At 33.8% G+C, this 12,538-nt stretch overlaps 1 protein-coding gene across 3 annotated transcripts in view; it reads right to left on the bottom strand.

The window, feature by feature from the left end:
* Positions 1-442: 442 nt before the first annotated feature.
* The window catches only part of myom1b (myomesin 1b), a 47,438-nt gene continuing 35,342 nt past the window's right edge, over positions 443-12,538 (bottom strand). For 2 of the 3 annotated variants that reach the window (XM_051114543.1, XM_051114544.1), the window contains 12 exons: positions 11,521-11,588; positions 11,322-11,435; positions 10,763-10,850; positions 10,439-10,477; positions 9,672-9,777; positions 7,326-7,489; positions 5,510-5,546; positions 5,384-5,406; positions 5,219-5,274; positions 4,926-5,141; positions 1,580-1,997; positions 443-1,492 (listed from right to left, as the gene is read on the bottom strand). In XM_051114543.1, the coding sequence (XP_050970500.1) occupies positions 1,353-1,492; positions 1,580-1,997; positions 4,926-5,141; positions 5,219-5,274; positions 5,384-5,406; positions 5,510-5,546; positions 7,326-7,489; positions 9,672-9,777; positions 10,439-10,477; positions 10,763-10,850; positions 11,322-11,435; positions 11,521-11,588 (1,469 nt within the window). In that variant the 3' untranslated portion in view covers positions 443-1,352. Of the gene's footprint in view, positions 1,493-1,579; positions 1,998-3,818; positions 5,142-5,218; positions 5,275-5,383; positions 5,407-5,509; positions 5,547-7,325; positions 7,490-9,671; positions 9,778-10,438; positions 10,478-10,762; positions 10,851-11,321; positions 11,436-11,520; positions 11,589-12,538 lie in introns of those variants that run through there. The other variant, XM_051114545.1, reaches the window with a different exon arrangement.

The raw sequence follows: 12,538 nt of genomic DNA, 5'->3' as shown, positions 1-12,538 counted from the left end.
AAACTGAACCAGGATTTCCAGGGCAAGAATCTTGAAGACATTTGTGTTTGTTCTTATCATTTCTGATCAGGTAGGTGAAATATTAGGCTAATATGTTAATTAATACTGCTCGTGTGTATCTTTACCACCTATTAACTTTAGTTTGTCAAAGTATCGCCAATATGGCCAAACTGACCAAATCGTGACGTGAGTGTTAGATGCTAATGTTTTGCATTTTTACATTAGTAAACTCTCACGCTACCAACTCGTTTTTCATGACTTAAATTTAGGTATGCACTACTATACAAATCAAGGCGTGAATGTTTTCTGCCATAAATGTATAGTTTGATTTGTAAAATGAAATCAAAACCCTCTTTGTTGTTTTTCAGCACTAAAAAAATGTATAAAAGTTTTGCTTTTCAACATTGCACAATTTCCTCAAGTTGTTAATGTACTAGAAGAGAAAAAAAAAAAGCAGTGCAGGGACAGAGACTGCTGCTCACACACTAAATTAAATCCAGGCTGAAGAATGTCTAAATATAATTTATCATATAAACTACATTGCACAATGCAAATGAATTGTTGTTCTAGTTTTCTGAGAAAAAAGAAGTCAGATTTGTGAGTTGCTATTTTGACTTCATAACTCGCAATTGTGAGTTTATATTTTGCAACCCTGCTGAAAAACGAAACAGTAGAAACCATCACAGAAATTCTATTGGTTTCCACTACAAATACCATTACAAACCAAACCTTTTAACCATTAAAACTATTAAAAAATGGTTTTCTATAGCGTGTTTTGGGACATGTTCCATTAGGATTTAGTAGTTTTAACAAGCCACCAATAGAAGTTGACCAATTACCAGTAGAGACCAAAAGGTACGATTACAGATTCCATTGAAATCAGTACAATTCCCATTATAACCAGTAAACCATTACAAATTCTTTGATGGTTTCTATTGTTATTTTCAGCAAGGAATTCTGACTTCATTTCTCAGAATTGCTACTTTACGTCTCAATTCTAAAACAGTCAGAATTGTGAGATAAAAAAGTATTTTTTACTCAGTGGCAGAAACTGACTTCCATGTCTTTTTAGGAGTCTTTCCCCAAGAAGCTTCTCTTGCGTACTTTCGCAAAAGCACTCAAGATTTCATTCCTCCCACCTCATTTTTTGCAAAACAAAGTTTTGCAAGCAAACACAAAAATGTTTAGAGAAAACAAAAAAGCTTTGAAATCGAATTTTACCTCCAGTCTAATTCTTCTAAATGGATAACACACTCATCAAAAAAAAAATCGGTAAAACCATAACTAACAAAGTTCATGTGCTACACCTAATTATAAAACATAAATACAGTTAAACTGCATCCTTAATCATTTTAATCTTCTTTCTTTTCACACACATTTTCATGGTTTTCGGTTTCAAGAGCTGGTGTAGATTCATCTGGTTCTAATGAAGATGTGCCCTCTGGTCCAGCAACACGTTCTTTGAGATGTATGACTTCAACCGCCTCCGTCTCTAAATCAGATAATCCCAAATTTACAGAGTCTGTATAACAAAACCTGTAAGTCACTCAGGATTGTGTAATTTTGCGGCTTTTCTCACCTTTCAGCATTGCTGTCGTCTGCTCATCATCCATTGATTTATGTGTTGGTTTCTCACCTGCTGTTGGAGTGGAGGGTTGAGGAGTGGATGTGTTTGGGGTTGGAGTATCTGAGGTTACTGAAAGGATCTGGGAACCTGAGGTCTGACTTTCGGGGATCTGAGCAGGTGCAGTTGGTGTACTTGGGGTTTGTTTTTCGGTGGTCAGGGATGTTTTAGATTTATTTTGAGGGTTTGTATTAGCCGGGGTTGATGTTAGAGTTGGAGCAGCTGGGCTGGGTGGTGTGCTAACTGATCTGGTTGAAGGCGTTGTTGAATGATGCATGGGAACAGAAGTTGTAGGTCCAACAGTCACGTTTCCATCTGCGTCGGCCAGATATGACACCACACCATAATCACCCATGCTTTCGATCACATTCAACTGGCAAGAGCAAGAGGCACAAGTCATGTGGACGTCCAGATACAGTTCTCATAATAATCTTGATTTCTTCTATATTTATTGTTGAGTACTATTTGACAGCCTTAACGTGTGAACTATAGGCTAGAGAAGAACTTTTGAGGTGACGTGAGTTAAAAAGTGCATCCATGCATAAAGTTGACAAAATGGATTGCATAATGCAAATCTACCCCTATCTGTGTGTTCATTCTTATTGACAGTTGTGTGAATAATATGTAACTGCAGAAATAATTAACTACTAGATGCTACCGTTTTGCATTTTTACATTCGTAAACTCTTACGCCACCAACTCGTTTTTCATGAATTGAATTTAGATATGCACCACTATACAAATCAAGGTGTGAATGTTTTCTGGCATAAATGTATAATTTGATTTGTAAAATGAAATCAAAACCCTCTGTTGTTTTGAAGATAATCAGCACTAAAAAACTGAATAAAAGTTTTGCTTTTCAGCACTGCAATTTCCTCAATTTGTTTGTTGTTAATAGAAGAGAAAAAAAAAGCAGCGCAAAGAAAGAGACTGCTGCTCACACAAATTAAATCCAGGCTGAAGAATGTCTAGGAAAATACAATTTAGCATATAAACTATATTGCACAGTGCAGATGAATTGTTGTTCTAGTTTTTAATTCACTTGCTCTGTGCACTATGTACACTACCAGTCAAAAGTTTTGGAACAGTAAGATTTTCAATATTTTTTAAAGAAGTCTCTTCTGCTCACCACACCTGCAGTAAAAAACAGTAAAATTTGGAAATATGTTTACTATTTAAAATAACTGTTTTCTATTTGAATATATTTAAAAATGTAATTTATTCCTGAGATTTCAAAGCTGTTTTTTTTAATGTTACAAAGCTTTTTTTTTCAGATAAATGCTAATCTTTGGATCTTTCTATTGATCAAAGAATCCTGAAAAAAAAAGTACTCAACTGTTTTAAATGTTGATAATAATTATAATAATAATAATTATTATTAAAATATTTATTGAACAGCAAATAAGCATATTAGAATGATTTCTGAAGGATCATGTGACAATGAGGACTGGAGTAATGATACTGAAAATTTAGCTTTGATCACAGGAATAAATTACATTTTTTAAATATATATATATATATATAAACTGTTATTTTAAATAGTAAAAAATAATTTTAAAAATGTACTGTTTTTGCTGTTCTTTGAATAAAAAAAATGCAGGCTTGGTGAGCAAAAGAGACAACTTTAAATAAAAAATATTTAAAATCTCTGGTAGTGTAGTTTATATAAAATAATAAATAAATAAAATATAGTTTTGCTAGACTTTTTCCATTCTAGATTTAATTCTGTGTGCAGTCAGCAATTTCTTTGCACAGACTGTTAATGAAAATAAGGTAACACTTTATTTCACAGTATCCTTGTTACATGTACTTACTATGTTAATAACAATAATTCTGCATAATTACATGCAACTAAGCCTAAACCAAACCCTAACCACATACGTTAATTAATATTACTTATAATTGCACTGTAATAAGGACACCTTAAAATAAAGCATGTAGTATTGTTCCAATACTTCATTATAATGCTGCTTACTCTTTAATTTGAACATTTTGATTAGGTTATAAAAAAAAAACAGTATTTATAAACTGTAGGTTAAGTCAGAAGTTGAGGGTACAGTTAGTGACAGTGTTCAGGTTGGTCCAGGTGTTTGGACGACGGGACGTCGGCGCTCTCAGTTGCAGAATTCAGGAAGGAGGGATGTGCATGATGAGGAAAGTGTGGAGACAAAAACAAGGGACACACAGACAGGGAGTTGAGAGAATATGTGCTCCATTTATTGGAAATAACAGAGGAAGTCATCATTATCTGTGAGGTCAAACAGGAGGTGAAATCATAACTGCTTTCACAGTGGGATCATACATGCAGTGATTCATTAGAAGTGTGAAACATTATAGAGAATCCACAGAAAGCCTACAGCAGTGGCATGGATGCATTTATGTTTAAAGATTTCCTTACAGCATTGATTGTACTATGATTTTCTGATGTTTGTGAATCTAAGCCCCTGCTTTTTATGACAGAATAATGATAAACTACAGAAACGGAGCGTCCATCTGTCCCTCAGTTCAAAACTATCAAGCTTTCATGCACTTCAGTGCACTTGTTTTTTTTTTCAGTAAAACTACACAAGGAAAGCCACTCACAACACAACCTGGAGTCGCACTGCATTCATTCTCTAATCTGGGCTTTGAACTATTTCCCACTAGATCTATACAGAAAAAGATTCATCAAATAACAGTTTGTTTCCAATTATAGCGCTATTTTGACATTGTGGGTAGCGATGGATTAAAACTTGGACCGACACTTTTCAATCTGCAACCAAGATATTAGCACCATTTTCTTACTGTCCACTGAGGGTGTACACTACCGGTCAAAAGTCTGGGATAATTATGATTTTTTAATGTTTCTGAAGTTCACAAAGGTTGCATTTTTTAAAAATCAAAATACAGTAAAATGATTTTATTAGAACGACTGCTGAAGGATCGTGTGACACTGCAGACTGGAGTAATGATTCTGAAAATTAATCTTTGCATTACAGGAATAAATTACATTTTACAATGTATTTAAATAGAAAAGAGTTGTTTTAAATTGCAAAAATATTTTGTCTTTTTACAGTATTTTTGATCAAAAAAATGCAGCATTAAGAAACATTAAGAAATCATAATTATTCCAAACTTTTGACCAGTGGTGTAGTTTCAGATTGTTAATGTAAATAGGGCATTACTGTCAACGCTTCATCTAAATCTTTCATAATCTTTGATAATTTTTTTGTCATTTAGTTTTGCATAATCATAATGCTTCCTTTTTATTTGGTTTGTTTACTTTTCTTGACCGGTTCCTCGTCTGGGATGAACACACTTACGGTGAAGTCGCCGCTCTCCGTGCCGTACTTGTTCTTTACCAGGATGCTGTACTTGCCGGAGTCAGCCGTATTGACGCTGGTGATGGTGAAACTGGCAAACTTGCCGGACTCAAACTTCAGAATGTAGTGATCGTTGGAAACCATCTCACGCTCATTCTTTAACCAGGTGACCTCAGGTACGGGGTCGCCCGAGATATTGCAGGTCAGATTCAAAGACTAGAGGGAGGAGACAGTTTGGTTATTTTTTGTCATTTTTGTCTTTTCAAGCCATATGGAGAAGCATATACACTAACCTTGCCCTCTTGGATGGTCACGACATCAGGCAGACCACCGGCCACACGAGCACGATCTGTGAAAAACATAACGATTAGATTGTTTCCAGTACACTCCATTTGCCATTTGCAGATGATGCAATTAAAGTGAAAGCTTAAGCATGTATTTCTGCCTCATCTACTCACTTCTCTCTGCAATAGCTGCAGCCCTGAGAAAAAAAATGAAGATGGAAAAATAAAATACCATTGGTTATTCAACCACTCAAGCTCAAAAGTATCTGTCACAAATCACAAATCATTTTGAGCACTTACTTGAGTCTTTGGAATTCAGCAAATGCGTCGTCAAATGCTGAAAATATCAAAGTTCAATTGAGATGCATGATTGAGATGCAACATTCTGTTTCAAAGCCTCCTAAATAAACAATAATGCACTCATTCTTTTTTCCCCATAAAAAGTACACATAAAAAACTTCTAAAATTCATGTACACTCCAATGAGTGTAGTATCTGTTTTTGTTTACATGGAGCAGTGCTGCTCACGGAACCACAGTTTTAAGGTTACATAACCAGACTATTAAAATGATTTCATCTCAGTAATCTCCTATTATCTGACATTTAATAAATAAATCCTGATTGACTGCAGATGGGACATTTCTACAATACAGAGAGCATCTTGTCAGTATGGGGTGACTTCAATCTGCTGTTTTTCTGCACTTATTGTGAAAAAAGTGAACTTTATCATACTTTTAAAAAGAGTACTTATTACGGAAATAATGATAATCTAAAAGTATATACCTAAGTTTGAACTGAATGTAATGTTTTTTATACTTCAGACACTTAACGGCATGTTAATTGCAATTAAATGAAAATATATTATAGATTAAATTGATATTAAATCAGTTAGCTAAACTTGAAAGTTTTTTAAAACTTTAAATTTGTTATCAAATAACACTACAGGTAAAATTACACTCATTAGTACGTAAGATGTGCTTTAGTATGTTAGCCAACACATTAAAATAAATGTACTACTTTAAAACATTATAACAGATAAATAAAATGATAATGTAATTTGAATTAAAACTTTTGTAATAATTTGACATTTTTACAAAGTGCATTTTTAAAAGTACACTTAATTGTGCTAAGAAATACAGTCATGAAAGTGTCTAATTTAAAAGGGGCTTTTATTTCATTCTATTTATATTATTCGCAAATACAGTTTTTAGGAAAATATTCAGTAACACTTTATTTTAAGGTGCCCTTGTTACATGTTACATGTACTTACTATTATAATAACACTTAATTGTGCGTAATTGCATGCAAGTAACTCTAAACCAAACCCTAACCCTAACCATATGTGACCCTGGACCACAAAACCAGTCATAAGGTCAATTTTTTAAAATTGACATTTATACATCATCTAAAAGCTGAATAAATAAGCTTTCCGTTAATGTATGGTTTGTTATGATAGAACAATATTTGGAGACGACTATTTGAAAACAACAATTAATACTGTTATACACTATTATACAACTATTTGAAAATTTGGAGTCTGAGGGTGCCAAAAAAGTCATAATACTGACAAAATCATCTTTAAAGTTGTCCAAAATATGACCTTAGCAATGCATACTACTAAGCAAACATTCAGTTTTGATATATTTACAGCAGGAAATTTACAAAATATTTTCATGGAACATGATCTTTACTTAATATCCTAATGATTTTTGGCATGAAAGAAAAATCTATAATTTTGACCCATACAATGTATTTTTGGCTATTGCTACAAATATACCTGTGCTACTTAAGACTGGTTTTGTGGCCCAGGGTCACATATAGTAAGTACATTTAGCTAATTATTATTACTTAGTACTTAAATGTATAATTACACTGTAACAAGGACAGATTTAAGATTTGAAGTACACTACAGATGCACATTCAATACAAATAAGTGCACTTATTTTTCTAAACCACCATGAGATTTTTGGCCATGGATAGTGTTTTTAATTTTGGTCCAAGTACTCTCAATTTTAAGAGAATGAATATGGCTGGAGACGTAATATAATAACGGTAGAAGACAGCAAGGCAGGTCACTAAATACTGAGCATGGCGTATGTGATCATGTGTTTCCTCACCTTGTCCAGCCAGTTCCACAGTTCTGCGCAAACCTCCTTTCCCATCGAAGAACTCAATGGCGTATTTGCCTTTATCTTTCTCTGTAGGTTCAGAGATCTGCAGCCACAGCTGCTCTCCCACCACACCGCTCTTAATGCGCTCGGTGAATGCGATTGCAGCGTCCCTTTAATAAACACACATTACAGTGAACACAAGTTGCAGCTTTTCAGGTCAAGATACTATGAAAGTAATAATGTGTTGGCTTGAGAAAGACAATAAACTGATGTTGTACTTAAACTGTATTTATATAATGTTACTAGTAATATATAGTCTATAGCTTACTTTTTTACCTGCCATAAAATAAAAAGGTGGATTACTCCACATGGGAGCATTAAGAGTGGCAGGCTTCTTTTCTAATAGTATATGTGACCCTGGACCACAAAACCGGTCATATAGGTCAATGTTTGAAATTGAGATTTATACATCAACTAAAAGCTAAATACATAAGATGGTTTGTTAGAATAAGACAATATTTGTTCGAGATATAACTGTTTGAAAATCTGGAATCTGAGGGTGCAAAAAAAAATCTAAATATTGAGAAAATCACCTTTAAAGTTGTCCAAATGAAGTTCTTAGTAATGCATATTACTAATCAATAGGTTTTGATATATTTACAGTATGAAATTTACAAAATATTTTCATGGAACATTATCTTTACTTAATATCCTAATGATTTTTGAAATAAAAGAAAAATATATAATTTTGACCCACACAATGTATTGTTGGCTATCACTACAAATATGCCTGTGCTACTTAAGACTGGTTTTGTGCTCCAGGGTCACATTTGCTTTATCAAAATTGTGACCACATTATTTCATTTTTGTCATAAATACAAACACTGAAATAAACATTTAATAATTAGGAAATATACTGAAAGTGAAATGCACTATACAGATAAAGATGGGCTCACGTACCTCTCTCATGCCATGCCATGAATTTAAATGTGCATGTTTTTCACGTTTTGTGTGTTCGAAGTGCATTATAAAATTCACTTTAGAATATAAGTTGGTACATATTTCAGGTGATACAAATTTGACTTATTTTTCTGACAATACAGCAAATAAAATATGGTCATGATTTAACTAAAATGAAGAAACAAAAGAATAAAATGTGCATTTAACTTGTGAGATTGATGCAGAGCTCTAGAGGTTTACATAAAGTCTTCTTCTAACACTAATATTTCCTACATTAAATCATATATTTATAGCAATATTAAACATCAAATGTTTTTTTGAATTTTTTGTCAGAAAATTGCTTAATGTTTATGCATGCTTAAGTTTAAAGGGGTCATCGGATGCCCATTTTCCACAAGTTGATATGACTCTTTAGGGTCTTAATGAAAAGTCTATAATACACTGATTAAAAATTCTCAATGGTTGTGTAAAACAACACCTTTTTTACCTTGTCAAAATGAGCTCTGCAAAACCCCGCCCCTTTTCTTCTCTCTGTGGAGTGACGAGCCGGTTTACTTTAGCTGCATTTAGCTGCTAAACTTGCTAACTAGCACGTTATTAGAAAAGGCGATTGCAAAGACTCATAAAAAAACCCTTATACTCACTTCTGCTGTAAGTGAAGCTGGATCACGAATGATTCACGCAAACATAGACGGATATATGTAGATCGGGAGGCGCATTCCCTTCACAAACAAACCTAATCTACTGCATCTTCAGCGGCTCAGATGTCGGGAGTAAATGACGACCACTATGTTCATTATTACATCCAGCAACACAACCCCTCAATCGCTCAATCGGAGATATTCTTGTCTAACTTACATCCCTGCTCCAGCATCGAAACAATGGAGGTCGGACTGTTACAGCTGATTTAGGGTGGTTTAGGTTTAGGGCGATTTTTATCATTATAGTGTAGATTTGTACATACACTGCCAACACACATTAATGTTCAAACAACATGTAAAAAGTGAACTTTGCATCCGATGACCCCTTTAAGAAAAATGATTTAAAGGGACAGTTTGCCAAAAAAAAACCCTGATGAAATTCTTATGACAATTCAGTCATTACTCATCCTTGAGTTGTTCCAAACCTGTATGAGTTTCTTTCTTCTGTTGAACACAAAAGATATCTTGAAGTATGTTACTAATCAAACAGTTGACGGTACCCATTGACTTCCACAGTATTTTCTTCTATACTATAGAAGAAGAAGTCAATGGCTACCATCAACTGTTCGGTTTGTGCTCATCATAAGAAGGAAACTCATACAGGTTTGGAAAAACTTGAGGGTGAGTATATGATGACAGAATTGTCATTTTTGGGTGAACTGTCCCTTTAAACTCAGTCACATGTTCTTACTTGTGATGCCAGGTGACGTGCAGCTCGTCGTTGTAGTAGCTGACAAAGGTGTAAAGCCTGATTCCCTCCTCTGTGCTCTGGATCTTCAGTGGAGTGGAGGAGTTCGCTGGACAAAAAAGGCAACATCAATCATACTCTGCTAAAACTATATTGTTAAATGGAAAGATGTACTGTGAAGATTAGCTGTGTTTCCATCCACCTATTTTTATGCGCATTTTGGTATATCGCATATAAAAACGCTGGATGGAAATCCCGATGTGCATAAATTCTAAAAATGTGCACAACTGAGTGGGATACACTTTTTATCCGCAAAGAAAAAATGTGCATAAACTATGAAAACACATTTATCGAATAAGTTCCATCATGCACATCAAAAAAGTGTGGCATTGCACAATAAGCGTTTGAAAGCGTTGTTGTTCTGGTCGTTCTGAAATGCCTGAGCAATATCTGTCATCACATTTCTAACTGTCTTACAGGACTGCGTTTCCAAACAGCAGCCATCCACCTCCGAAAGCAATGACCACATTTATAGTTTCGTCTGCTTGCGTAAATAGGCGTAAATAACATGAAAATGATTCAATTCAGTGGCTTCTTCTACTTTTATTAGTGATATGTAGTGACAAATTTGTTCTTTGACTCAGATGAAAACTCCAGTTAATTGTGCATCTTTGGATGGAAACATAACTATTGTTATAAGGACATATGAATCCGTTTACTATGTTCTCAGAAAACTAATTTAGGCTTGAAAATGATGTTGTAAATCTTACCAATAACACTGAAAACCTGGTTCATCAGGTCTTTGAATCCTGGAAAACAAATAATGGAAAATAAATAAACAAACAAATAAATAAATAAAACAATCATAAGCAACAAACAGACACATTTTTTTGCAGTGGAATGGGTTTAAATATGATTAAATGTTTTACCTGAGCTGAGAGTAAGTGTTAAGAGACAATTTAGATTTAAAATATAATACAGAATTAAAATCACAGCACAAATTAGTGCATGTTAGAATCCGAAAGTAATTTTAGATTTATAATAATAATTTATAATAGTAAGTGTGCTTTTGAATCACTCTTCTGCTATGGTACCTTGGTCTGTGAGGTTGAGGGTGGAGGTGTCTTTGCCTCTTTCATCCTTCAGAACCACTTCATATATACCAGCATCCTTTTTGGAGATCTGCCATTGACACAAACAAACACAAAAATTAAGCAGGATTGCATATGTCAGAAAACCAGACTTTTCTGCGTTGGCGTCTTTGGCATAACATTTACACAATGTTTTTCACAAACAAAAACAGAGACAGGAATTGATGAAAATAAAATAAACAAAACAGAGAAAGACTGGAAACCCAAATGGATAATATGAGATGGAAAAGATCATCGAAATAATGAATTAATCAGAAACACAAACAGAACTGACAAAGAACAAATATAACGAGGTAATTCCCACAAAGTTGATGCGGAACAATCAAGACAGTAAGAGAAAAAATGGGTAACACATTAAGTTTGGGACCAGTTTTTTGCACATATTATTGCTCTATTCAGCTTGACCATATTCTAGATGCTTAATAATTAAATGCTTATGGAGGCCATATGTGTCACCTGAGTTGTTGACCATGTTTTTAATAACATGTGAAACGCTGCTCACCTGGGTGATCTCCAAAGTCAACACTCCTTCAGAGAAATCCAGCTTCTCATTGACCTTAATCTCTCGTCCATCCTTATACCACAGCGCCACAGAGTCTTTCTTCATATTAGCAACCTGTATCACAGGTTAACATGTCACCAATAAAGAAACAGGCAACACTAGAGTTGAACTGGAGTGTTTAATCAGAGAGACAGCTCACCTTACACTTCAGTCTCACACAGCACTCAGGTGTGACTTCATAACCAAGATACTCCACGAAGTGTGGACCTTACAGTGCATAGACAGCATAATTAATGTACAAACACAGAAGGGTATACAATATCTAGAACACCATGCACAGCCTGTCTGCCTTATTTTGAAATGCAGATGAACGTTATTTTCTGTGAATGTGCATGACTTCTGATTTAGAAAAACACTGAACAATAAAAGCATTTGTGCTACAAACCACTTTGTTTATAGTTATGTTAAAGGAGAAGTCCACTTCCAAAACAAAGATTCATATATAACATACTCACCCCCTTGTCATCCAAGATGTTCATGTCTTTCTTTTAAATGTAAAATTTAAATTGCACTTTTTTAATGAAAATAACAGATCGTTTCGCTAGATAAGACCTATCGTTTAGAGCCCCTTGAAGCTGCATTTAAGCTGCATTTTGGAAGTTCAAAACTGGGGCACCATATCAGTCCATTATAGGGAGAAAAATCCTGAACTGTTTTCCTCAAAAAACACAATTTCTTTATGACTGAAGAAAGAAAGACATAAACATCTTGGATGACAAGGGGGTGAGTACATTATATGTAAATCTTTGTTTTGGAAGTGGACTTCTGCTTTATTAATAAGGTAGATGAATGGAATAGGTGAATAATTGCCACAATGTGCATTATTAAATAAATACTTCAAACTCTTACTTTTAATCAGTGTAAAATTGATATACTATAGTTAGGTTTGTTTTGTTTTTTAACTAGATTTTAGATGTTTTCATTTTATTTTTTGTTACATTTTTAATAATTTTGTTATTTGTTTTTGTCATTTTTAATAGTTTTTATTTTGTAAGAATATGTCTAAATATTTTAAATATTTATAAATTAATATTTATATAATTTTGGTAAATCATGTTTAATAACGTTTACTTACTAATCAAGTAACTGAACTGAAATTAGAAATATTGCACAGGAACTGGTTGAAATTAATAAGAATACATTTTTTAATACTTTTA

This window comes from Labeo rohita, chromosome 7 (genome assembly GCF_022985175.1).
Source record: "Labeo rohita strain BAU-BD-2019 chromosome 7, IGBB_LRoh.1.0, whole genome shotgun sequence".
Classification (NCBI taxonomy): domain Eukaryota; kingdom Metazoa; phylum Chordata; class Actinopteri; order Cypriniformes; family Cyprinidae; genus Labeo; species Labeo rohita.
The sequence above is the reverse complement of the archived record's forward strand: the minus strand, read 5'-3'. Positions and strand labels throughout refer to the sequence as shown.